Raw genomic sequence first — 27253 nt, 5'->3', positions numbered from 1 at the left:
TGAAGACCACTGCGGCCTTCGTCATCATCCAGACACCCCCTTTAGTTTTCTACTCCCCTCCCTCGGTGGGAAGGAAGAGTGAGCTGCTCCGGGCCATCTATGCTGCAGGGACCGTCCGGTGGGGAGGGTTAGTCGTTCCGGGCTGTCCATTCTCACCGGGGGGGGCCCTCTTCTCCGCGCCCCGGGCCAGGCCCCAGACTAGTGACGTTGCCTTGACGACGACGCACAGGGACGTTCATGGGCTGTCCGGGCATGCTGGGAGTTGTAGTTTTGCAACATCTGGAGGGCCGCAGGTTGAAGACCACTAATGGAGGGATTGACAGGCGTGATGATGAAGGGGGGGGGGGGGGGGGGGGGGATTTTCAATAACTTTTCCTGGATTTTTGGGGTGAAATTAGGGGCCTCAGCTTATATTCGGGTCGGCTTATACTCGAGTATACAGTATATACAATATCATTAGTGCCTCTCACACTATAACTTTTTAGACATTTCAGCACATGGTGGCTCTCTTGCATCTCTACTGCCCATCTTTCTCAGATCAACCAATCACATAATGTCTTTCATTTAGGAATTTGTTATTAAAAAAAAATAATAATAATAATTAAAGGGGTACTCCGCCAAAGGATAGGGGATAAGATGTCAGATCGCCGGGGTCCCGCTGCTGGGGACCCCAGGGATCGCTGCTGCGGCACCCCGCTCTCATTATTGCACAGAGCGAGATCGCTCTGCACGTAATGACGGGCAATACAGGGGCCAGAGCAGCGTGACGTCATGGCTCCGCCCCGTGTGATGTCACGGCCCGCCCCCATCAATACAAGTCTATGGGAGGGGGTGTGGCGGTAGTCACGCCCCCTGCCATAGACTTGCATTAAGGGGATGGGCCGTGATGTTATGAGGGGCGGAGCCATGACGTCACGCTGCTCTGGCCCCTGTATTGCCCGTCATTACGCAAAGAGCGAACTCGCTCTGCACAGTAATGATGGCGGGGTGCCGCAGCGGTGATCCTCGGGGTCCCCAGCAGCGGGACCGCGGCGATCTGACATCTTATCCCCTATCCTTTGGATAGGGGATAAGATGCCAGGGGCGGAGTACCCCTTTAAAGCTGCAATCTGATTGGTGGATCAGCAACAGGGACTTTTATATTTTCATATATTCACACCCAGATGGGAGTAAAAGTAACAATACCATTAGTGCAGAGGATAAAAGTAACATAAAACAATCGGCCAAGTATATCTCCAGGAATTGAAACCAATAAAATTATTTTGGAATATTTTACATAAAATATAAATTACAACCTCATAGAGATATCCTTTTTTTTTTTTACCCTATTTATATATATATTTATACTGGAGTTATCTGTATTTTATATTCACATCCCTCTTTTGTATGTCATTATGGCGGTAGCACTGTGCCGCAGGTCACATGATCTGTACATCGCTGATACATTAACTCAACATGCTCTCCAGGAAGTCAGATTCCACGTTTTCTTCGAGGTCCCTAAGGACCCTTGTAGTGTCTTCTATAGGGTATTCCACCAAGATGTCCAGATCATGAGAGATGCCCGATCCCTTCCCCTTTGCTTTAAACACGAAGCTGAGAGTCCGAAAAAATGGCATCAGCTGCGTGATCTTAGAGATAGAGCGAAGATTGAGAAGCGGGAATTCGGTCTTCTTCAGATTTGAACTTTCCGTCACAATTTCCTGAGAAATCAAAAAGAAAATTTGCATTATGTTTGGCCAACAAGTGATTGACAACCGTGAAATCTAATTTACAGCCTGGATTAAATTCCACATATATCTGCAGCCTTCAGAGCTGTAATCTCACTGCAGAGAGCTCGTTCTGATGATTTGTGACGAAGTGTAGGATATATTAACAACTGTACAATCTCAAATAACAGCAGAATAGTGAGTGCAGCTCTGGAGTATAATACAGGATATAACTCAGGATCAGTACAGGATAAGTAATGTAATGTATGTACACAGTGACCTCACCAGCAGAATAGTGAGTACAGCTCTGGAGTATAATACAGGATATAACTCAGGATCAGTACAGGATAAGTAATGTAATGTATGTACACAGTGACCTCACCAGCAGAATAGTGAATGCAGCTCTGGAGTATAATACAGGATATAACTCAGGATCAGTACAGGATAAGTAATGTAATGTATATACACAGTGACCTCACCAGCAGAATAGTGAGTACAACTCTGGAGTATAATACAGGATATAACTCCGGATCAGTACAGGATAAGTAATGTAATGTATGTACACAGTGACCCCCACCAGCAGAATAGTGAGTACAGCTCTGGAGTATAATACAGGATATAACTCAGGATCAGTATAGGATAAGTAATGTAATGTATGTACACAGTGACCCCACCAGCAGAATAGTGATAACAGCTCTTAAGTATAATACAAGATATAACTCAGGATCAGTACAGGATAAGTAATGTAATGTATGTACACAGTGACCTCACCAGCAGAATAGTGAGTACAGCTCTGGGGTATAATACAGGATATAACTCAGGATCAGTACAGGATAAGTAATGTATGTACACAGTGATCTCACCAGCAGAATAGTGAGTACAGCTCTGGAGTATTATACAGGATATAACTCAGGATCAGTACAGGATAAGTAATGTAATGTATGTACACAGTGACTCCACCAGCAGAATAGTGAATACAGCTCTGGGGTAAAATACAGGATATAACTCAGGATCAGTACAGGATAAGTAATGTATGTACACAGTGACCTCACCAGCAGAATAGTGAGTACAGCTCTGGAGTATAATACAGGATATAACTCAGGATCAGTACAGGATAAGTAATGTAATGTATGTACACAGTGATCTCACCAGCAGAATAGTGAGTACAGCTCTGGAGTATTATACAGGATATAACTCAGGATCAGTACAGGATAAGTAATGTAATGTATGTACACAGTGACTCCACCAGCAGAATAGTGAATACAGCTCTGGGGTAAAATACAGGATATAACTCAGGATCAGTACAGGATAAGTAATGTATGTACACAGTGACCTCACCAGCAGAATAGTGAGTACAGCTCTGGAGCACTGCGGTCGAGACCTGACTCACTAGTCAGCTAGTGACATGGGTGGAGGAGGGGTGGAGAGATCGCTTGTTGGGAGAGAGACCAATCTGCAACTAATGCAACAGCTGTAGGCACCCTGATTGAAAACCACAGGTCTTTTGAATGGATGCAGCTCATTTATGTTTCAATGGGTGGGGTGGCTGATGTGTGGGAAGGAGGAAAATAGAATTATGGGATTTGTAGGCAAAGAAGGAAATTCAAACAGGAAATACCAGTTCACAAACAGCTAGCCACAGTATTATGGTAAATAGCCATTTATCCCCAAGACAAGTGCAGATCCTTCCAAAACATGTCCATTACTGTCTGCCAGGTACGTACTAAAATCCCCTTATGGTGGAGAACCCCTTTAATTATATATAGATTTTTACAGACTGCTCGACCAAAGCCTGTACACCATCAGTACAGTGGTGATGTTATCAGCCTCTACACGTCTCTGCACAGAACATAGGCCTCCTGACTGGCAGGATTACATAGGGTTTCCCTATATCCCGCTGTGCACTATATATAGGTGCAAAACCAAACAATAACAATAGAGGTACTTCAGATATGTAGACAGAAAAATACGTACCCCAAACCTAAACCTCATAAGCTCCAGGATGCGGACGACGTGGGGTTTACATTCCTGGTGATTTTCCACCATGTCTGTCGCTTGGACCGCGCAGGACTCTGTGTCCACTTCCGGAACAAAAGCCCATCTGTACCTGAAATACAGAAGACAGAATGACGTGATTGTACAGTGGGCTCCAAACGGTGGACCTCCAGATGTTGCAAAACTACAACTCCCAGCATGCCCGGACAGCCAACGGCTGTCCGGGCATGCTGGGAGTTGTAGTTTTGATCGGTTGGGGTGTCAATGCCAAGAGGTCCTCTTTGCTCACTTTATGTTATGCATGCAATGTTGTATAGATTACCATTAGAGATGAGCGAACTTACAGTAAATTCCATTCGTCACGAACTTCTCGGCTCGGCAGATGATGACTTATCCTGCAAAAATTTGTTCAGCTTTCAGGTGCTCCGGTGGGCTGGAAAAGGTGGATACAGTGCTAGGAGACTCTTTCCTAGGACTGTATCCACCTTTTCCAGCCCACCGGAGCACCTGAAAGCTGAACTAATTTTTGCAGGATAAGTCATCAACTGCCGAGCCGAGAAGTTTGTGACGAATCGAATTTACTGTAAGTTCGCTCATCTCTAATTACCATGTAACAGAACAGCATTCTACTATGTGGGAGATGAGCACATAACTTATAATGCTATCAGCTGCTCTATGCTCCAGAGGAAGTTGTGTAGCTCTTTCCAGTCTGACAACAGTGCTCTCTGCTGACACCTCTGTCCGTGTCAGGAACTGTCCAGAACAGGAGCAAATCCCCATAGCAAACCTCTCCTGCTCTGGACAGTTCCTGACACGGACAGAAATGTCAGCAGAGAACAATGTGGTCAGACTGGAAAGAACTACACAACTTCCTCTGGAGCATACAGCAGCTGATAAGTACTGGAAGGATTAAGATTTTAATATAGAAGTAATTTATACATCTTTATAACTTACTGGCACCAGCTGATTTTAAAACATTTCTTTCCTCCGGGGTACCCCTTAATACTCCGGTGGAAAACTTTTTTTTTTTAAATCAACTGGTGCCAGAAAGTTAAACAGATTTGTAAATCACTTCTATTAAAAAATCTTAATCCTTCCAGTACTTATTAGCTGCTGAATACTACAGAGGAAATTATTTTCTTTTTGGAACACAGAGCTCTCTGCTGACACCACGAGCACAGTGCTCTCTGCTGACATCTCTGTCCATTTTAGGAACTGTCCAGAGCAGCATATGTTTGCTATGGGGATTTTCTTCTACTCTGGACAGTTCCTAAAATGGACAGAGATGTCAGCAGAGAGCACTGTACTCGTGATGTCATCAGAGAGCTCTGTGTTCCAAAAAGAAAATAATTTCCTCTGTAGTATTCAGCAGCTAATAAGTACTGGAAGGATTAAGATTTTTTAATAGAAGTGATTTACAAATCTGTTTAACTTTCTGGCACCAGTAGATTTATAAAAAAAAAAAAAAAAAAGTTTTCCATCAGAGTACCCCTTTAAAGCATTCTTTTATAGCATAATTGCATAAGTTTTTTGCCTTGATCTCTGAATATATTCATATAATTATTTCATAACATTTTACTAAGGTACAAAAAATAAATATTGTTCTCCTTTCCTCCACAGATCTGCCTTGTCGTCTTGGTTTCTCATAACAAAAAGTGGAGATAACGTTTCCTTTGGCTTTGAGGTATTTGCACGTAGATTGTTTGTATTGTGTATACGGGCGGGTAGGTCTCTGACCGGGACTCTAGGTTTGTCCTTGGACGGACATGTCTATCTTCAATCTCAGAGGCTCCCGGGAGGAGAGCATGTTCTCTCTATATTTACTGTGTGATACTTAAAGGGGACCTCTCATCAAATAAACTTTTGATATATTTTAGATTAATGAATGTTGAATAACTTTCCAATAGCATGTTAATGAAAAATATGCTTCTTTCTATTGTATTTTTCCCGATCAGTCCTGTCAGCAAGCATTTCTGACTCATGCTGGAGTCCTAAACACTCAGAGCTGCCAGCCTGCTTTGTTCACAGCCAAACAGGCCGTGAACAAAGCAGGCTGGCAGCTCTGAGTGTTCTCCTTTGTGAACTAAGCAGACTGGCAGCTCGTAGTGTTTAGGACTCCAGCATGAGTCTGAAATGCTTGCTGCCAGGACTGGTAGGGAGACCCCTAGTGGTCATTTCTTCAAAGTGGAAAATTAAATAGAAAGAAGCATATTTTTTAATAGCGCGCAATTGTGAAGTTATTCTGCATACATTAATCTATAATATATCAAAAGTTTTTTTGATGAGAGGTACCCTTTAAAGGAGAACTCCGGCAAAAATAAACTTATCCCCTAAGGGGATAAGTAGCTGATCGTGGGGGGGTCCTATCTTATATGAAGGTGGGGGTGGGGGGTGGGGGGGGGGTAGCCTTATACCTATCCCTATCTTATATGAAGGATAGCCTGATGCTTATCCCTATCTTATATGAAGGATAGCCTTATACCTATCCCTATCTTATATGAAGGATAGCCTTATGCCTATCTCTGTCTTATATGAAGGATAGCCTTATGCCTATCCCTATCTTATATGAAGGATAGCCTTATGCCTAGCTCTGTCTTATATGAAGGATAGCCTTATGCCTATCCCTATCTTATATGAAGGATAGCCTTATGCCTAGCTCTGTCTTCTATGAAGAATAGCGTTTTGTGTATCCCTATCTTATATGAAGGATAGCCTTATGCCTATCTCTATCTTATATGAAGGATAGCCTTATACCTATCCCTATCTTATATGAAGGATAGCCTTATACCTATCCCTATTTTATATGAAGGATAGCCTTATACCTATCCCTATCTTATATGAAGGATAGCCTTATACTTATCCCTATCTTATATGAAGGATAGCCTTATGCCTATCCCGATCTTATATGAAGGATAGTCTTATACTTATCCCTATCTTATATGAAGGATAGCCTTATAACTATCCCTATCTTATATGAAGGATAGCCTTGTGCCTATCCCTATCTTATATGAAGGATAGCCTTATACCTATCCCTATCTTATATGAAGGATAGCCTTATGCCTATCTCTATCTTATATGAAGGATAGCCTTATGCCTATCTCTGTCTTCTATGAAGAATAGCGTTTTGTGTATCCCTATCTTATATGAAGGATAGTCTTATACCTATCCCATGCATGCTTTAACTCCTTCACTGTATTTGCAGCGACCACTTCTGCAGGAAGGCTATTCCATGCATCCACTACTCTCTCAGTAAAGTAATACTTCCTGATATTAAAATGTCCACTCTATTTACTATGGGGATTTACAGTCAGGAAAGGTCTGATTAGCTTTTTCTTGGTGAAAATTTGCAGCCAAATATTCATAGGTTGGGTAGAGTCTACTACACCCCTTTGCCTCTTGGCCACACACCTTTTTCGGGTTTGTTGATTTATTTTGGAGCATTGCACCAAAGATTCTGGTGCACACCCAATTTTTGGCGCAATGCGACAAATTGTGGCATACAACCCCACAAAAGCAGGTTCACATTAGTAAATCAAGGCCTGAATCTTCCGACTCGAACCAACATAAAGTGAGAAATCTCTTCTGGAATATACATATATGTTTCCCAGTCAGTGTTGTGGTCAGCGATGTATCAAATAAAATACAGTGTATAACTATGCTAATGTGGTGATCAGATTTTAGTTAATCAATGTTGTCTAAGTGAAATCATTTGGTTCTTAAAGGGTTACTCAGCTCCCCAGCGTCCGGAACATTGAGTTCTGAATGCTGGGTGCAGGCTTCCATGTCCACGCCCGCCCCCTCGTGACGTCACGCCCCGCCCCATGATGTCACGCCCCGCCCCATGATGTCACGCCCCGCCCCATGATGTCACATCCCGCCCCATGATGTCCCGCCCCATGATGTCACGCCCCGCCCCATGATGTCACGCCCCGCCCCATGATGTCACGCCCCGCCCCATGATGTCACGCCCCGCCCCATGATGTCACGCCCCGCCCCATGATGTCACGCCCCGCCCCATGATGTCACGCCCCGCCCCAATGATGTCACGCCCCGCCCCATGATGTCACGCCCCGCCCCATGATGTCACGCCCCGCCCCATGATGTCACGCCACGCCCCATGATGTCACGCCCCGCCCCATGATGTCACGCCCCGCCCCATGATGTCACGCCCCGCCCCATGATGTCACGCCCCGCCCCATGATGTCACGCCCCGTCCCCTCAATGCACGACGGCCATCACGCCCCCTCCCCCATAGATTTGTATTGAGGGGTTGGGGCGTGACGTCACGTGAACATGGAAGTTTCGTAGTGTGAACGTACCCTAACAGAGTAACTTAAAAGGGACACAAACAAGCAGGGCACCTACATCTGAAACAGAGGCATCTTATCTGGAGGAAAGGACAGCGCTGTGTCTAAGAACTTGCACGCAGATAAATACAGGTCCAGGCTGTTCTGCGGGATCTCCGTGTACACCGCGCCATTGTTCTCGGTCGCCGCAGCCTTCTGTTTATTTGCCTTGCTGTTTCTGAAATAAATAATGTTCTGTAAATGAGGACCCGTGGGAATAAATGGGGATCACTGCTGAGCGCTTTATACATTACTACATACAGGAGGAACAAAGAGGAGAAGTGAGAAGTCTACGGATACTTTGTTACACAAATCAATCAGATCTTACTTATTTGTCGCCTCCTCTTCCACCAAATCATCTTGAAGTTGGACGAATGTGTGTATCTGGAGACAGAGAGATTGTGTCAGGTCACATTGGCAGCCATAGCAATGAAGATTTTATTGCCCATATACCGGATGTGGTACATGGATCTGGTGGTGCGGTATGGTGTCTGTATTAATTGGGTTATGTAGGTATTCTCTCCTGACACAACTGCATGTGTGTGACCGTCTGACAACCAGCAAGTACTGTGCATGGGTTCTACAAATCAGTATAGCTGCCAGTGCCACGCATGATACATGCTGGGTGCCATATGGTTGCCAAAATGTCTGTCCATCAAGCATGTGGTTGCGTGTCAGAAAAGACTTTTGTTTTCCTAGAGGGGTCTGTGCCATGAAAGCAAAAGGTTGTATTATTATGTGACTAATAGAGATAGTAGCAGCAGTATACAGATAAAGCTGAAGGGGAGGGGTATAACTACTATATACCCTAATCCCATAGAGATAGAGCTGGAGGGAAGGTGTATAATATTATATATTCTGATCCCATAGAGAGAGCAGCAGTATACAGATAGAGCTGGAGGGAAGATGTATAACTACTATATATCCTGATCCCACAGATATAGCAGCAGTATACAGAGAGATCTGAAGGGAAGGTGTATAGCTCCTATATATCATGATCCCATAGAGTTAGCAGCAGTATACAGACAAAGCTGGAGGGGAGGTGTATAACTACTTTATATCCCGATCCCATAGAGATAGCAGTAGCAGTATACAGAGAGAGCTGGAGGGAGGGTTTATAACTACTTTATATCCTGATCCCATAGAGATAGCAGCAGCAGTATACAGAGAGAGCTGTAGGGAGGGTGTATAGCTCCTATATATCATGATCCCATAGAGATAGCAGCAGTATACAGATAGAGCAGCTAGAGGGAAGGTGTATAACTATTATATATTCTGATCCCATAGAGATAGCAGTAGCAGTATACAGAGAGAGCTGGAGGGAAGGTGTATAACTACTATATATCCTGATCCCACAGATATAGCAGCAGTATACAGAGAGAGCTGAAGGGAAGGTGTATAGCTCCTATATACCATGATTCCATAGAGTTAGCAGCAGTATACAGACATAGCTGGAGGGGAGGTGTATAATTACTTTATATCCTGATCCCATAGAGATAGCAGCAGCAGTATACAGAGAGAGCTTAAGGGAGGGTGTATAGCTCCTATATATCATGATCCCATAGAGATAGCAGCAGTATACATATAGAGCTGGAGGGAAGGTGTATAACTGCTATAAATCCGGATCCCAAAGAGATAGCAGCAGTATACATATAGAGCTGGTTGGAAGGGGAGGTGTATATCTACTTTATATCCCGATCCCATAGAGATAGCAGCAGTATACATATAGAGCTGGTGGGGAGGGGAGGTGTATATCTACTTTATATCCCGATCCCATAGAGATAGCAGCAGTATACATATAGAGCTGGTTGGGAGGGGAGGTGTATATCTACTTTATATCCCGATCCCATAGAGATAGCAGCAGTATACATATAGAGCTGGTTGGGAGGGGAGGTGTATATCTACTTTATATCCCGATCCCATAGAGATAGCAGCAGTATACATATAGAGCTGGTGGGGAGGGGAGGTGTATATCTACTTTATATCCCGATCCCATAGAGATAGCAGCAGTATACATATAGAGCTGGTGGGGAGGGGAGGTGTATATCTACTTTATATCCCGATCCCATAGAGATAGCAGCAGTATACATATAGAGCTGGTGGGGAGGGGAGGTGTATATCTACTTTATATCCCGATCCCATAGAGATAGCAGCAGTATACAGCTGGGGGTGTAGGGACTGAGAGCTAGTAGGAAAGATCTGGAGAGCTGTAAAGTACAGTATAATACTATGCCCTACAATACAGAGGCCAGAATGCCAGGCTCATAAACACACTGATGGTTATGAAATGTATAGGGTGACCACCACCATATGGGGCAACGTTCTTTTACAGACACCGGGGGAGATTTATCAAAATCTGTCCAGAGGAAAAGTTGCTGAGTTGCCCATAGCAACCAATCAGATCGCTTCTTTCATTTTTGAAAAAGGCCTCTGAAAAATGAAAGCAGCGATCTGATTGGTTGCTATGGACAACTGGGCAACTTTTCCTCTGGACAGATTTTGATAAATCTCCCCCTATATATTTCAGTAACTGAGTGCAGTTCTGGACTTACCAGCTCTGTCACCATAATCGGCCACAATGATGTAAGATGCTGTGGAGAAATCCTCAGCAACAAGACGCGGAAAAACAAGAACATCTGTGCCGCCATTATGGGCGTCTGCCCTACACGGAGGTTTTCTGTCAAGCGTTCTGAAAGAACAAACAAACAAACAGGTAAATGGTATTTCCAAATGTGCATCCCCCACGCCTGTATACACCATGGCAATATCCTATAATGAACCCATGAAGAGACGGGATCCCATTCAAGTTGAGATCCCCTACATGGCAGTGTAAGGGTGTATTCACACGGCGGAATTTCCGACTGCGGAATTCCACCTCAAATTAAAGCCCATAGACTTCTATGGGATTCCGCACTCCCATTCACACTTCTGAATTTCCGCAAGCGGAAATTCAGAAGTGTGAATGGGAGTGCGGAATCCCATAGAAGTCTATGGGCTTTATAGGGTTACTGTAAGGTTTTTTTACGTTTTTTTTTTTTTACTTTTACTTTGTTACTTTAAGTTTTTTTTTATTTTTTTTTTTTTTAAATCAACTGGTGCCAGAAAGTTAAACAGATTTGTAAATTACTTCTATTAAAAATTCTTAATCCTTCCAGTACTTTTTAGGGGCTGTACACTACATAGGAAATGCTTTTCTTTTTGGATTTCTCTTCTGTCACGAGCACAGTGCTCTCTGCTGACCTCTGCTGTCCATTTTAGGAACTGTCCAGAGCAGTATATGTTTGCTATGGGGATTTTCTCCTGCTTTGGACAGTTCCTAAAATAGACAGCAGAGGTCAGCAGAGAGCACTGTGGTCGTGACAGAAGAGAAATCCCCCCCAAAAAAAGCATTTCCTCTGTAGTATACAGCCTCTAAAAAGTACTGGAAGGATTAATATTTTTTTAATAGAAGTAATTTACAAATCTGTTTAACTTTCTGGCACCAGTTGATTTAAAATAAATAAATAAAGTTTTCCATGGGAGTACCCCTTTAATTTATGGTTGAATTCCCCAAGCAGAAATTCTGACGTGTGAATAGACCCTAAGCTTGCACAGGGTTCTTCCTCTCCTCAGATAGGAACCTAGAACAATAGGGAACGTGAAAAGGGACAAGGAGAGTGTTCCGAAAATTAACCAAGGTGAACTAACTTTTGCTCCTACTGATTTTATCTTCGTATTCTTCACTTGTTGTGCAAGACTTTATTTAAAAATGATTTCGGACATGTTTTGATTAATATTGAAAAATGATTTCTGCTAATGAGATGTAACCAAAAGAAGACTGAAAAAGGATATGGAGCAATACGTCCTTGAAGTAGGGAAGCAGCAACCAGGCTTGTATAATTACTAAGAAATAAATTAGAATAAATATATAAATAGTATAGATAGATAGATAAGAGATAGATAGAAAAAAATATCTATCCGCAGCACACATGTATCAGTGAAAAAATCCAAACGGTGATTTATTCCATGAAGGAAGCATGAGTGTTATAGAACGTTTCAATCAGCTCTTCTGGTCTTTTTCAAGCTCAGGAGAGCTGGTTGAAATGTTGTTCTATAACACTCATGCTTCTTTGATGGAATAAATCACCATTTGGATTTTTTCACTGATACCTGTGTGCTGCGGATATTTTTTTCTATTTTCATATGGACCCCCTGACCAAGGTCTGGACTCTGTGTGCACCGTTGAGCAATTCTACCTGGATTGGATGTGCTGTTTTGCTCCATTATATAGATAGATAGATAGATATGAGATATATAGATAGATATGATATAGATAGATATGAGATAGATAGATATGAGATAGATAGATAGATATGGGACAGATAGATATGAGATAGATAGATATGAGAGATAGATATGAGATAGATAGATTTGAGATAGATAGATATGAGATAGATATGAGATATATATGAGATAGATAGATATGAGATATATATGAGATAGATAGATATGAGATAGATATGAGATATATATGAGATAGATTGATAGATAGATATGAGATGGATATGAGATAGATAGATGGATAGATACACATACTCCATTTGTATCCAATCTGCAACCTTTATTAGTTATCCTTGGTTATGAGATATGGAACATATAAGTTTGCAAAAACCACAAGGAGGTCTACAAGAAATCAACAATAAAGCACAAGGAGATCTACAAGAAATCAACAATAAAGCACAAGGAGATCTACAAGAAATCAACAATAAAGCACAAGGAGATCTACAAGAAAGCAACACTAAACCACAAGGAGATCTACAAGAAAGCAACACTAAACCACAAGGAGATCTACAAGAAAGCAACACTAAACCACAAGGAGATCTACAAGAAAGCAACAATAAAGCACAATGAGATCTACAAGAAAGCAACAATAAACCACAAGGAGATCTACAAGAAAGCAACAATAAACCACAAGGAGATCTACAAGAAAGCAACAATAAACCACAAGGAGATCTACAAGAAAGCAACAATAAAGCACAAGGAGATCTACAAGAAAGCAACAATAAACCACAAGGAGATCTACAAGAAAACAACAATAAAGCACAAGGAGATCTACAAGAAAGCAACACTAAAACACAAGGAGATCTACAAGAAAGCAACAATAAAACACAAGGAGATCTACAAGAAAGCAACAATAAAGCACAAGGAGATCTACAAGAAAGCAACAATAAAGCACAAGGAGATCTACAAGAAAGCAACAATAAATCACAAGGAGATCTACAAGAAAGCAACACTAAAACACAAGGAGATCTACAAGAAAGCAACAATAAACCACAAGGAGATCTACAAGAAAGCAACAATAAACCACAAGGAGATCTACAAGAAAACAACAATAAAGCACAAGGAGATCTACAAGAAAGCAACAATAAACCACAAGGAGATCTACAAGAAAGCAACAATAAAGCACAAGGAGATCTACAAGAAAGCAACAATAAAGCACAAGGAGATCTACAAGAAAACAACAATAAACCACAAGGAGATCTACAAGAAAGCAACACTAAAACACAAGGAGATCTACAAGAAAGCAACAATAAACCACAAGGAGATCTACAAGAAAACAACACTAAAACACAAGGAGATCTACAAGAAAGCAACACTAAAACACAAGGAGATCTACAAGAAAGCAACAATAAAGCACAAGGAGGTCTACAAGAAAGCAACAATAAACCACAAGATGTACAAGAAAGCAACAATAAAACACAAGGAGATCTACAAGAAAACAACAATAAAGCACAAGGAGATCTACAAGAAAACAACAATAAAGCACAAGGAGATCTACAAGAAATCAACAATAAAGCACAAGGAGATCTACAAGAAAGCAACAATAAACCACAAGGAGATCTACAAGAAAGCAACAATAAACCACAAGGAGATCTACAAGAAAGCAACAATAAAACACAAGGAGATCTACAAGAAAACAACAATAAACCACAAGGAGATCTACAAGAAAGCAACAATAAAACACAAGGAGATCTACAAGAAAGCAACAATAAACCACAAGGAGATCTACAAGAAAGCAACAATAAAACACAAGGAGATCTACAAGAAAGCAACAATAAACCAGAAGGAGATCTACAAGAAAGCAACAATAAAGCACAAGGAGATCTACAAGAAAGCAACAATAAACCACAAGGAGATCTACAAGAAAGCAACACTAAAACACAAGGAGATCTACAACAAAGCAACAATAAACCACAAGAAGATCTACAAGAAAGCAACAATAAACCACAAGGAGATCTACAAGAAAACAACAATAAAGCACAAGGAGATCTACAAGAAAGCAACACTAACATACAAGGAGATCTACAAGAAAGCAACAATAAACCACAAGGAGATCTACAAGAAAGCAACAATAAAGCACAAGGAGATCTACAAGAAAGCAACAATAAAGCACAAGGAGATCTACAAGAAAGCAACAATAAACCACAAGGAGATCTACAAGAAAGCAACACTAAAACACAAGGAGATCTACAAGAAAGCAACAATAAACCACAAGGAGATCTACAAGAAAGCAACAATAAACCACAAGGAGATCTACAAGAAAACAACAATAAAGCACAAGGAGATCTACAAGAAAGCAACACTAAAACACAAGGAGATCTACAAGAAAGCAACAATAAACCACAAGGAGATCTACAAGAAAGCAACAATAAAGCACAAGGAGATCTACAAGAAAGCAACAATAAAGCACAAGGAGATCTACAAGAAAGCAACAATAAACCACAAGGAGATCTACAAGAAAGCAACACTAAAACACAAGGAGATCTACAAGAAAGCAACAATAAACCACAAGGAGATCTATAAGAAAACAACAATAAAGCACAAGGAGATCTACAAGAAAGCAACACTAAAACACAAGGAGGTCTACAAGAAAGCAACAATAAACCACAAGGAGATCTACAAGAAAACAACAATAAAGCACAAGGAGATCTACAAGAAAGCAACACTAAAACACAAGGAGATCTACAAGAAAGCAACAATAAAGCACAAGGAGGTCTACAAGAAAGCAACAATAAACCACAAGGAGATCTACAAGAAAACAACAATAAAGCACAAGGAGATCTACAAGAAAGCAACAATAAACCACAAGGAGATCTATAAGAAAACAACAATAAAGCACAAGGAGATCTACAAGAAAGCAACACTAAAACACAAGGAGATCTACAAGAAAGCAACAATAAAGCACAAGGAGGTCTACAAGAAAGCAACAATAAACCACAAGGAGATCTACAAGAAAACAACAATAAAGCACAAGGAGATCTACAAGAAAACAACAATAAAGCACAAGGAGATCTACAAGAAAGCAACACTAAACCACAAGGAGATCTACAAGAAAGCAACAATAAAGCACAAGGAGATCTACAAGAAAACAACAATAAAACACAAAGAGATCTACAAGAAAACAACAATAAAGCACAAGGAGATCTACAAGAAAACAACAATAAAGCACAAGGAGATCTACAAGAAAACAACAATAAAACACAAGGAGATCTACAAGAAAACAACAATAAAACACAAGGAGATCTACAAGAAAACAACAATAAAGCACAAGGAGATCTACAAGAAAACAACAATAAAGCACAAGGAGATCTACAAGAAAGCAACAATAAAACACAAGGAGATCTACAAGAAAACAACAATAAAACACAAGGAGATAAACCAGAAGTTTGATGCAAATGAATGATCCCATGTGCATTATGTAACGTATATTGAAGCTGACCTTTTATCAAATATAAAAGATTTGCTAACTATGTATATGTTGATGATTCATACCTACAGAATATGTAAGGGGAGGGGGGGGGCCCAGGCTATCTACAAAGGAAGCTAACGTAATGGCATTAAGGGGTACCCCACTTTAAAGAACTCACCTATCCAAAGAATAGGGAAAAGTGTCTGATCGTGGAGGGAGGGGTCAAGTGTCTGATCGTGGAGAGGGGAAGTGTCTGATTGTGGGGGGGAGGGGGGGGAAGTGTCTCATCGTGGAGGGGGGGGAAGTGTCTGATCGTGGAGGGGGGGGAGTGTCTGATCGTGGAGGGGGGGGGGGGGGGGAGTGTCTGATCGAGGTGGAGGTTCAAACTTTGGGCTCCGCCCCTCCACAATCACCTCTGCATTAACAGGTCCACCAATTCTCCCCAGTGCGCTCCGGCCCCCACCTTAGGAGACCTTATGCTGAACAGAAGTGACGGCCCTTTCAGTTGAGACGGTGTCCAGTCTCGTATAGGGATTGGCTAAATGTTCAGCATCACTGGAGGCCGAATCACGCTGGGGAGAAGCTGTGAGCCCGTACATACTTTCAGGAGATTGATAAGGCTTCCAGAAGTTGGAACCCCCCAATCAAACACTAATCTCCCACCCTTCAAACAGGGCATATATTTTTATTAAAGTGGATAACCCCTTTAACCATCCGGAGGCAGTGTGGTGTGTGTGTATATATATATATATATACAGTGTCGTGTGTGTGTGTGTGTGTGTGTGTATATATATATATATATATATATACACAGTGTCATGTGTGTGTGTGTGTATATATATATATATATATATATACACACACATACACACTGCATGCCACCAAGGAGGGTAAACCAGGAAAACAGTGTCCTAGAAAAATCCTTATTTCCTAAACCTGGGAGTCGTCTGTACTGACCTTGTATCAAGGGCAGATAGAGATGATACTGATCCAGCTCTCCGCTGAACACAGCAAAACCTTGACGTTTTACCAGCATGGCCTTCTGCTCGCTGCTGGGGTAAAGCTTCAGAGAACTACTGGGCATGTCTGTGAAAGAAAGAGAAAGAAACATAAATATAATAGAAATAATATATGAACACGTTACATTCAGAGGGTTAGTGGTCTGAGATAAGGTAAAAACTAAGGTTTGCACATGGGTGCTGTGGGTTTTACAACAAGTTAGTATGTACTTCAAAACTTACAATGTTGGTTTAGACCAGTGGTCTCCAACCTGTGGACCTCCAGATGTTGCGAAACTACAACTCCCAGCATGCCCGGACAGCCAACGGCTGTCCGGGCATGCTGGGAGTTGTAGTTTCGCAACATCTGGAGGTCCGCAGGTTGGAGACCACTGGTTTAGACCAATCTACAATGACAAATACACAGAGGTGACCCTTATATCTATCTGCTTTGCAGCTTAGGATGTTCTATTCTCAATGAACTATGAAAGGCATTCCCCAAGAGGGGATTCCTAGTGTGTGCTATCCCCTCTCTGAGCCACTAATGAGAAGTGGAGTTAAAGGGGTTATCCAGAAAAAAACCTTTTATATATATATATATATATATATATCTCAACTGGCTCCAGAAAGTTAAACAGATTTGTAAATGACTTCTATTAAAAAATCTTAATCCTTTCAGTACTTATGAGCTTCTAAAGTTAAGGTTGTTCTTTTCTGTCTAAGTGCTCTCTGATGACACGTGTCTCGGGAACTGCACAGAGTAGAAGAGGTTTGCTATGGGGATTTGCTTCTAAACTGGGCAGTTCCCGAGACACGTGTCATCAGAGAGCACTTAGACAGAAAAGAACAACCCTAACTTCAGAAGCTCATAAGTACTGAAAGGATTAAGATTTTTTTTAATAGAAGTAATTTACAAATCTGTTTAACTTTCTGGAGCCAGTTGATATATAAAAAAAAGTTTTTTTTCCCTGGATAACCCCTTTAAAGGGGTATTCCAGCTTTATACATCTTATCCCCTATCCAAAGGATAGGGGATAAGATGTATGATCGCAGGGGTTCCGCCGATGGGACCCCCCCCACATCTCGGTGCAGCCCCTGGCATTCTATGCCAAGGCTGCTGGTGCTGGAGGTCACCAAGGTGAACTGATTAGCATAAGTCGATTGGGTCAGATCACGCTTAGTGCAGTTTTGATGCATTTTCATATTCAAAGTGCGTTTTATAGAGAAAGATTGCCGTGTGGAGAAAGTGATTTGGTCTATATACACAACCGAGGGGTTTTATGAAAATTTTATGTGTTCAAACATTAAATACCTACTGCATTTTACATAAATTTTTAAAGCATTTTGACTGTGGGCATGCTGGGAGTTGTAGTTGTTCAACAGCTGGAGACACACTGGTTGAAAAAAACACTGCTTTAGACAGGCTGACATGAAACAGAACTTACTCATCAGGTCTTTGAACATGGTCTTCTCATGGGTTAGAAGGTGGTCGATGATCGATTTCCAGCTATGTAACAAAAGCAAAAAAAGAAAGATAATAAGTATTATTAAGTAAAGCACACACATAAAATACAGGTAACACCCATCACACAGAGAGCTGCGTCTCTTAGGATGAGCATCTTAAAGGGGTACTCCGGTGAAAAACTTTTTTTAAATCAACTGATGCCAGAACGTTAAACTGATTTGTTAATTACTTCTATTTAAAAATCTTAATCCTTCCAGTACTTATCAGCTGCTGTATGCTCCACAGGAAGTTCTTTCATGTCTGACCTCACTGCTCTCTGCTGACACCTCTGTCCACGTCAGGAACTGTCCTGAGGTGTAAGCAGCATAAAAAATGACTGTTGTCTCAGATTTTTCCCAGGTTGCAATGCGGCCGAGACCTGACCTCACAAGTCAGCTGATGACAGGGAGCCTGTCTGCTTCAATGGGTGGAGCGATCGCTTGATGGGAGATGGAACAATCTGCAACTAATGCAACAGCTGTAGGCACCCTGATTGAAAACCACAGGTCTTTTGAATGGATGCATCCCATTTATGTTTCAATGGGTGGGGTGGCTGATGTGTGGGAGGGAGGAAAATGGAATTATGGGATTTGTAGGCAAAAGAAGAAAACTGAAACAGGAAATACCAGTTCACAAAAAGCTAGCCACAGTGTTATGGTAATCTCACAACATAGCCATTTAGCCCCAAGACAAGCGCAGATCCTTCCTAAGCCATGTCCATTACTGTCTGCCGGGTACGTACTAAAAGCACCTTATGGTGGAGAACCCCTTTAACCCCTTAACGACGCAGGACGTATATTTACGTCCTGCGCCGCCTCCCGCGATATGAAGCGGGGTCGCGCTGCAAACCCCGCATCACATCGCTTCGGTCCCGGCACTCATCAACAGCCGGGACCCGCGGCAATGTGCGGTATTAACCCTTTAGAAGCGGTGGTCAAAGCTGACCGCCACTTCTAAAGTGAAAGTGAAACTATCCCGGCTAGTCAGTCAGGCTGTTCGGGACCGCCGCGGCGTCCCAAACAGCTTACAGGACACCGGGAGGGCCCTTACCTGCCTCCTAGGTGTCCGATCGACGAATGACTGCTCCGTGCCTGAGATCCAGGCAGGAGCAGTCAAGCGCCGATAACACTGATCACAGGCGTGTTAATACACGCCAGTGATCAGCATAGGAGATCAGTGTGTGCAGTGTTATAGGTCCCTATGGGATAATAATGATCAGTATAAGAGATCAGTGTGTGCAGTGTTATAGGTCCCTATGGGACCTATAACACTGCAAAAAAAAAGTTAAAAAAAATGTGTTAATAAAGGTCATTTAACCCCTTCCCTAATAAAAGTTTGAATCACCCCCCTTTTCCCATAAAAAAAATAACAGTGTAAATAAAAAAACGAAATAAACTTATGTGGTATCGCCGTGTGTGTAAATGTCCGAACTATAAAAATATATCATTAATTAAACCGCACGGTCAATGGCGTACGCGCAAAAAAATTCCAAAGTCCAAAAAAGCGTATTTTGGTCACTTTTTATACCATTAAAAAATGAATAAAAAGTGATCAAAAAGTCTGATCAAAACAAAAATCATACCGATAAAAACTTCAGATCACGGCGCAAAAAATGAGCCCTCATACCGCCCTGTACATGGAAAAATAAAAAAGTTATAGGGGTCAGAAGATGACATTTTTAAACGTATAAATTTTCCTGCATGTAGTTATGATTTTTTTCCAGAAGTGCGACAAAATCAAACCTATATAAGTAGGGGATCATTTTAACCGTATGGACCTACAGAATAATGATAAGGTGTCATTTTTACCGAAATATGCACTGCGTAGAAACGGAAGCACCCAAAAGTTAAAAAATTGCGTTTTTTCTTCAATTTTGTCGCACAATGATTTTTTTTTCCGTTTCGCCGTGAATTTTTGGATAAAATGACTAATGTCACTGCAAGGTAGAATTGGTGACGCAAAAAATAAGCCATAATATGGATTTTTAGGTGGAAAATTGAAAGGGTTATGATTTTTAAAAGGTGAGGAGGAAAAAACGAAAGTGCAAAAACTGAAAAACCCTGAGTCCTTAAGGGGTTAATTCAGAGACACATATAGCTGAATTAGGCTGAACATGATGATGACAGCGCGTACTCACTAAATGCAAGACGTATCCATCTGGAAAAAGCCGGGATCCATGTACAAGTCCAACACCTCCTTCTTCCAGGCCCGCTTGGTGTAGGCGTACCCGCTAAGGCTGCTGAGGAGCTGGGCACCGGCACGGAAACTGGGAGCATTGTATGTGCTAAAAATGGAGGTAACACGGTAAAATAATCTAATTTATATAATTGTCGGGAAGCTCCCCATGCTGATCCATTACTACGTCTCTCTTCCCTATTCGATAGCATAGCAACCCTGGCATAAAGCTGACCAAATGCCCGCCGGGCCTGAAACATTTTACTCACTGCCCTGCCAGGTATTAGATCAGTGTTTCCCAACCAGGGCGCCCTCAGCTGCCTTTGGCAGTCCGGGCATGCTGGGAATTGTAATTTTACAACAGCTGGAGGCGCCCTGGTACGGAAACACTGACTTAAGACTGTCTAGTCCTGTGATTCCCAACCCAGGTGCTTCCAGCTGTTGCATACCTACAACTCCCAGCATGCCCGGACAGCCTTTGGTTGTCCTGGCATGCTTGGAGTTGTAATTTTGCAACAGCTGGAGGCGCCCTGGTTGGGAAACGCTGACCTAAGACTGTCTAGTCCTGTGGTTCCACACTGGAGCTGTTGCAAAACTACAATTCCCAGCATGCCCAGACAGCCAAAGGCTGTCTGGGCATGCTGGGAATTGTAGTTTTGCAACAGCTGGAGGCAATCGGGTTGGGAAACACTGACTTAAGACTGTCTAGTCCTGTGTTTCCCATCCCATGTGCCTCCAGTTGTTGCATAACTACAACTCCCAGCGTGCCCGGACAGCCAAAAAGCTAGGAGGTGTAATTTTGCAACAGCTGGAGGCACACTGGTTGGAAAACACTGTATCAGATGAAGAAATAATTTATTATATTAAATGTTTTTCTGCTTTTTTGCTGACATTTCCAATCCAATGTATACTAGGGTATACCCACAATATCACTTTGCAATTATAGGCACAGTGCTGGGACTTGTAGTCCTATAGTTGGTGCTCTGCGTTTGAAGACCTGACCCATGGTTCCAAATTCATCCAATAAGGAGTGGAAAGCACACTCCAAAAAATCAAGTGCAAAAAACTTTACTCACCCATCAAGAGTGAACAGGCAGCAACGTTTCAATCCTAAAGGCCTGAGAAGGATCTCATTGGGGGGGATCGAAACGTTGCTGCCTGTCCACACTTAATGGGTGAATAAAGTACAATTTTTTCCACACTGGATTTTTTTGCAGCGTTTCATACAATTCTTCTTGAATTTTGAAACGTGGGTCAGGTCTTTGAGAGCAGAACACCCATCTATAGGACAACAAGTCCCAGCACTGTGCCTCTTCTAGTTGATTCCACAATTTCACCAGTTGCACTTACTTGTGATTTCTCAGATAGGGAAAAACAAAGTACAGAAGTCGGGATATTAAAGGCACAGCTTTCTCCTTCTCATCGCTTCTGTAGACCATGTCCAGGAGGGTGGCCAGGACCTTTAAGAAACACAAGAAATAATAGATAACAAGAGTACTTATTAGATAATGATTGCAAAAACAACCCAAAAAGAATTAGCATGAAGTGTAGTGGTATAAAGTTGAATGGGCTTTATTCCGTATGAGCTAGGACGCGTTTCGGGTATATAACCCCTTCCTCAGGACATCTGAGGAAGGGGTTATATCCCCAAAACATGTCATCGGCCATATAGGATATAAAGCCTATACGTCTCCATACCTATTTGGGGATATAAACCCTTCATTAGATTGGTATCTGAGGAAGGGGTTATATCCCTAAAACCTGTCATTAGTCATATGGAATAAAGCCTATTGGTCGCCATACCTCTACGCTTCTGCTTCCCTTGGGGACTGTAGTTGGATAAGGGTTGTTTTTCCAACTATTATCTACAATCCCTACAGGACAACCAGGGGCTTTTTCTAAGACACTCTGGCTTGAGCAGGTTATTCTGCAGCATTAATCTCCTTAGGGCAGTGTTTCCCAACCAGGGTGTCTCCAGCTGTTGCAAATGAAAAATTATATATATATATAATAGGAAAGGGTAATCATAATAATTTATCCTGGAGCTGCACAGTGAATTCTCCAAGTACAATAACCCCCACTGGACGTGTTTACAGTTGATCACTCATGACCCCTCATGGATGTACACAGGCCTGGTGCACGGATTTTTGCCATCTTGGCGAAAGCTAATTTTGCCGCCCCTTGACCCCACCCATTGGCTCTGCCCCTTGACACACCCCACCTTACTACTGGGGTGACACACTGCTACAAACCTCCTCCTCCTCCTCATAAAATCACCTTACTACTGGGGTGACACACTGTTACAAACTTCCTCCTCCTCATAAAATCACCTTACTACTGGGGTGACACACTGTAACAAACCTCTTCCTCACGTAATCTCCTTACTACTGGGGTGACACACTGTAACAAACCTCTTCCTCATGTAATCTCCTTACAACTGTGGTGACACACTGTAACAAACCTCTTCCTCATGTAATCTCCTTACTACTGGGGTGACACTGTTACAAACCTCCTCCTGATGTAATCTTCTTACTACTGGGGTGACACACTGTAACAAACCTCCTCCCCATGTAATCTTCTTACTACTGGGGTGACAAACTGTAACAAACCTCCTCCTCATGTAATCTCATTATTACTGGAGTGACACACTGTAACAAACCTCCTCCCCATGTAATCTCCTTACTACTGGGGTGACACACTGTAACAAACACTCTCCTCATGTAATTTCCTTATTACTGGGGTGACACACTGTAACAAACCCCCTCCTCATGTAATCTCCTTACTACTGGGGTGACATACTATAACAAACCTTCTACTCATGTAATCTCATTACTACTGGAGTGACACACTGTAACAAACCCCCTCCTCATGTAATCTCCTTACTACTGGGGTGACACACTGTAACAAACCCCCTCCCCATGTAATCACCTTACTACTGTGGTGACACACTGTAACAAACCTCCTCCCCATGTAATCTTCTTACTACTGGGGTGACAAACTGTAACAAACCTCCTCCTCATGTAATCTCATTATTACTGGAGTGACACACTGTAACAAACCTCCTCCTCATGTAATCGCATTACTACTGGGGTAACACTGTAACAAACCTCCTCCTCATATAATCACCTTACTACTGGGGTGACACACTGTAACAAACCTCCTCCCCATGTAATCTCCTTACTACTGGGGTGACACACTGTAACAAACCCCCTCCTCATGTAATCTCCTTACTACTAAAGTGGCAGGATTTAGCTGGATGGGTGGGTGCTTCGTATGCTGGCTAACTTTATTGCTGCGGGCAGAGCGGCGCCCCCATCAAGAGTGCGCCCTAGGCGGCTGCCTATTTTGCCTATAGGCAGAGCCGGCCCTGGATGTCCAAACGTCACGATCACATACAATGGAATCCTAGTACCACAAAGACAACAATACTCACCTCCGCAAGCAGCGACAGCGCGTGGACACTATAGACAGACGGGGCGGATGCAGACACCATGGAGGACTGAGCGGCAGCAGGGTCTTCTGTACAGAGAACACAAGATATTCACTACATGTTTCTACAGTATATATTCTAAACGGATCAGTGTTGGTATCAACGTCTACATCATTGTTTCTCAAGCAGGGTGCCTCCAGCTGTTGCAAAACTACAACTCCCAGCGTGCCCGGACAGCCAACGGCTGTCCGGGCATGCTGGAAGTTGTAGTTTTGCAACAGCTGGAGGCACCCTGGTTGGAAAACACTGTCCTTCACAGTGAACAGAGAAAGTATCATGCTGTGAATTGTATTTATTTATTTTTTGTTTGGGTGGGTCAGAGTTCAGAATTTCTGTGGCATGAACACCGAATTTCTGAGCAGAATTCCGCTTAAAAATTCAGTAGTGTGAATGTACCCTTGGGGGGGGGGGGAGCTTCCTAACACCCAGAAGTCCAAGCAGCCATACATTGCGATACAATGTGATAGATTTATCAAAACCTGTGAGGAAAACTGGTGCGGTTGCCCCTAGCAACCAATCCGATGGCTTCTTTCATTTAAAAAAAAAATTTAAAAATAAAAATGAAAGAAGCGATCTGATTGGTTGCTATGGGCAACTGCACCACATTTCCTCTACACAGGTTTTAATAAATTTCCCTCGTTAGATGTCCCAAATGTAGGTCAGAGGGAGCAGATTTTCTTCACATTGGGGGAAATTTATCAAAACCTGTGCAGAGGAAAAGTTGCCCAGTTGCCCATAGCAACCAATCAGATCGCTACTTTCATTTTTAACAAGGCCTTTGCAAAATGAAAGAAGCAATTTGATTGGTTGCTATGGACAACTGGGCAACTTTTCTTTCCTCTGGACAGGTTTTGATAAATCTCCCCCATTATGTGGTCTTGTCCTGAAATTAATACATTTTGGCAGGAAATATTAGGGGAAATTAACCCCTTCATGGCACTTTTGTTTTTTCCTTCCTTACTTTTAAAAAACCATAACTCTTTCAATTTTGCACCTAAAAAATCCATATTATGGCTTATTTTTTGCGTCACCAATTCTACTTTGTAATGATATCAGTCATTTTACCCCAAAATCTACAGCGAAATGGAAAAAAAATTCATTGTGCGACAAAATTGAAGAAAAAATAAAATTTTGTGACTTTTGGGGGCTTCCGTTTCTACGCAGTGCATATTTCGGTACAAATGACACCTTATCATTATTCTGTAGGTCTATACGATTAAAATGATCCCCTACTTATATAGGTTTGATTTTGTCGCACTTCTGGAAAAAATCATAACTACATGCAGGAAAGTGCATATGTTTAAAATTGTCCTCTTCTGACCCCTATAACTTTTTTATTTTTCTGCGTATGGGGCGGTATGAGGGCTAATTTTTTGCGCCGTGATCTGAAGTTTTTAGCAGTACAATTTTTGTAATGATCGGACTTTTTGATCACTTTTTATTCATTTTTTCCTAATATAAAAAGTGATCAAAAATACGCTATTTTGGACTCTGGAATTTTTTTGCGCGTGCGCCATTGACCGTGCGGTTTAATTAACCATATATTTTTATAATTCAGACATTTCCACACGCGGCGATACCACATATGTTTATTATTATTTTTATTTACACTGTTTTATTTTTGAATGGCAAAAGGGGGGTGATTCAAACTTTTATTAGGGAAGGGGTTAAATTATCTTTATTCACCTTTTTTTTTGCAGTGTTATAGCTCCCATAGGGGGCTATAACACTGCACACACTGATCTTTTACATTGATCACTGGTTTCTCCTAGGAAACCATTGATCAATGATTCTGCCGCTTGACTGCTCATGCCTGGATCTCAGGCACTGAGCAGTCATTCGGCGATCGGACAGCATGGAGGGAGGTAGGGACCCTCCGGCTGTCCTGTCAGCTGTTCGGGATGGCGTGATTTCGCGGCGGCGATCCCGAACAGCTCCCTGAGCTAACCGGCATTAGTTTACTTTCAACTTTGAACGCCGCGTCTAAAGGGTTAATAGCGCGCGGTCAGTGACGGGCCACGGGTCCCGGCCGTTGCTAGGTGCTGGGCCCTGCGTTATAGAATGGGAGCCGAGCCATGACGTACATGTATGGGTCGGGAAAGGGTTAACATTAGATTACAAGTCGAGAATGAGTTTTCTCCTCTACAGGTATTATTGGGCATTTAGGAAGGGAAGAGTGAACAAGGGATTCTTTTGAGAAAACTTTTCTTCTGCGCTAGGTTCCTTATTTTGAGGGTTTGGCTTCGGAGGTTCCAAGTAGCAGGCACTGGAAGAATTTGGTTGATAAAATTCTGAAATATGAAATATTAGCGTGTAAGGGGGGGAAAAAAAAGCAACGGTTAATGATAAGGAAGACCTGGAATAGTTGGAGAAGAGAATAAAGAGAGAATCAAATAAATATATATGAATCCTGAGAAACTAAAAATCCTAATAAAAATGTTTTACTCTTCTCCTCTTCCCGGGAGTCAGCCGTTGGGTGGTTGGGTAGTGAAATAGGTTAAAGATTTCGGATTCTCTGTGTCTTTCTGTATATGGATGTGTTATGTTTTTTGAAAATAAAGATTTTAAAATAGATTTAAAAAAATAATAATTCCCTTGTTGACTTATTATTATTACAATTTTACATCACTTTCTGTGGTTGCGATGGTTCTTTGATGTAATTATATATTTTTCTGCTTTCATATATTCCAGACTGGAGAGGCCACAGCCATGATTCTACATTATGACCCCATTTCTTACCGTACAGCTCCCCCTCGGCATCAGCTTCATCCAGAGACACTTGTGGTTGAGCCTTCACCTCCAGATTCCTGCTCAGCCAGCTTGTCTGTTCCAGGGATGATCCGGCCACATTGCCCACCGCCTCCAGAATCTTCTGGGTCACCTCCTGTGATGACAATATAGACATTTATTACAGCGATCCCGTATGGAGTGACGCTCTGTGTGTTTTTTCCTGAACTGTTCAGTATCCACTTGGAACACGGACTTGACGTATGCCAAATGAGCGTCCTTTTAGTATACTTTGGGCTGGTGTATGTCCGTATACCTTTCTTTTGTAAATAGTTTTTTCATTCTTTTTGCCTATTTCATGCGCACTCACCATCAATAGTCCACAGTGGCATCCATTCAGAAGTGTGAATGGGAGTGCGGAATCCCATAGAAGTCTATGGGCTTTAAAGGGGTACTCCCGTGGAAAACGTTTTTTTAAAACAGAAAGTTAAACAGATTTGTAAATTACTTCTATAAAAAAAAAAAAAAAAAAAAAAATCTTAATCCTTCCAGTACTTATCAGCTGCTGAATACTACAGAGGAA

At 42.0% G+C, this 27253-nt stretch overlaps 1 protein-coding gene across 8 annotated transcripts in view; it reads right to left on the bottom strand.

Moving 5' to 3' along the window:
• Nucleotides 1-1050: 1050 nt before the first annotated feature.
• DOP1B (DOP1 leucine zipper like protein B) overlaps nucleotides 1051-27253 on the bottom strand; it is a 248102-nt gene continuing 221899 nt past the window's right edge. For all 8 annotated transcript variants that reach the window (XM_056559592.1, XM_056559588.1, XM_056559589.1 and 5 more), the window contains 11 exons: nucleotides 26683-26827; nucleotides 23887-23972; nucleotides 21804-21913; nucleotides 20416-20562; nucleotides 18220-18281; nucleotides 16734-16862; nucleotides 10600-10736; nucleotides 8376-8431; nucleotides 8067-8225; nucleotides 3681-3813; nucleotides 1051-1700 (listed from right to left, as the gene is read on the bottom strand). In XM_056559592.1, the coding sequence (XP_056415567.1) occupies nucleotides 1446-1700; nucleotides 3681-3813; nucleotides 8067-8225; nucleotides 8376-8431; nucleotides 10600-10736; nucleotides 16734-16862; nucleotides 18220-18281; nucleotides 20416-20562; nucleotides 21804-21913; nucleotides 23887-23972; nucleotides 26683-26827 (1419 nt within the window). In that variant the 3' untranslated portion in view covers nucleotides 1051-1445. The remainder of the gene's footprint in view (nucleotides 1701-3680; nucleotides 3814-8066; nucleotides 8226-8375; nucleotides 8432-10599; nucleotides 10737-16733; nucleotides 16863-18219; nucleotides 18282-20415; nucleotides 20563-21803; nucleotides 21914-23886; nucleotides 23973-26682; nucleotides 26828-27253) is intronic.

Source organism: Hyla sarda, chromosome 2 (assembly GCF_029499605.1).
Source record: "Hyla sarda isolate aHylSar1 chromosome 2, aHylSar1.hap1, whole genome shotgun sequence".
Taxonomy (NCBI): domain Eukaryota; kingdom Metazoa; phylum Chordata; class Amphibia; order Anura; family Hylidae; genus Hyla; species Hyla sarda.
This window is presented reverse-complemented; position numbering and strand designations above follow the sequence as displayed.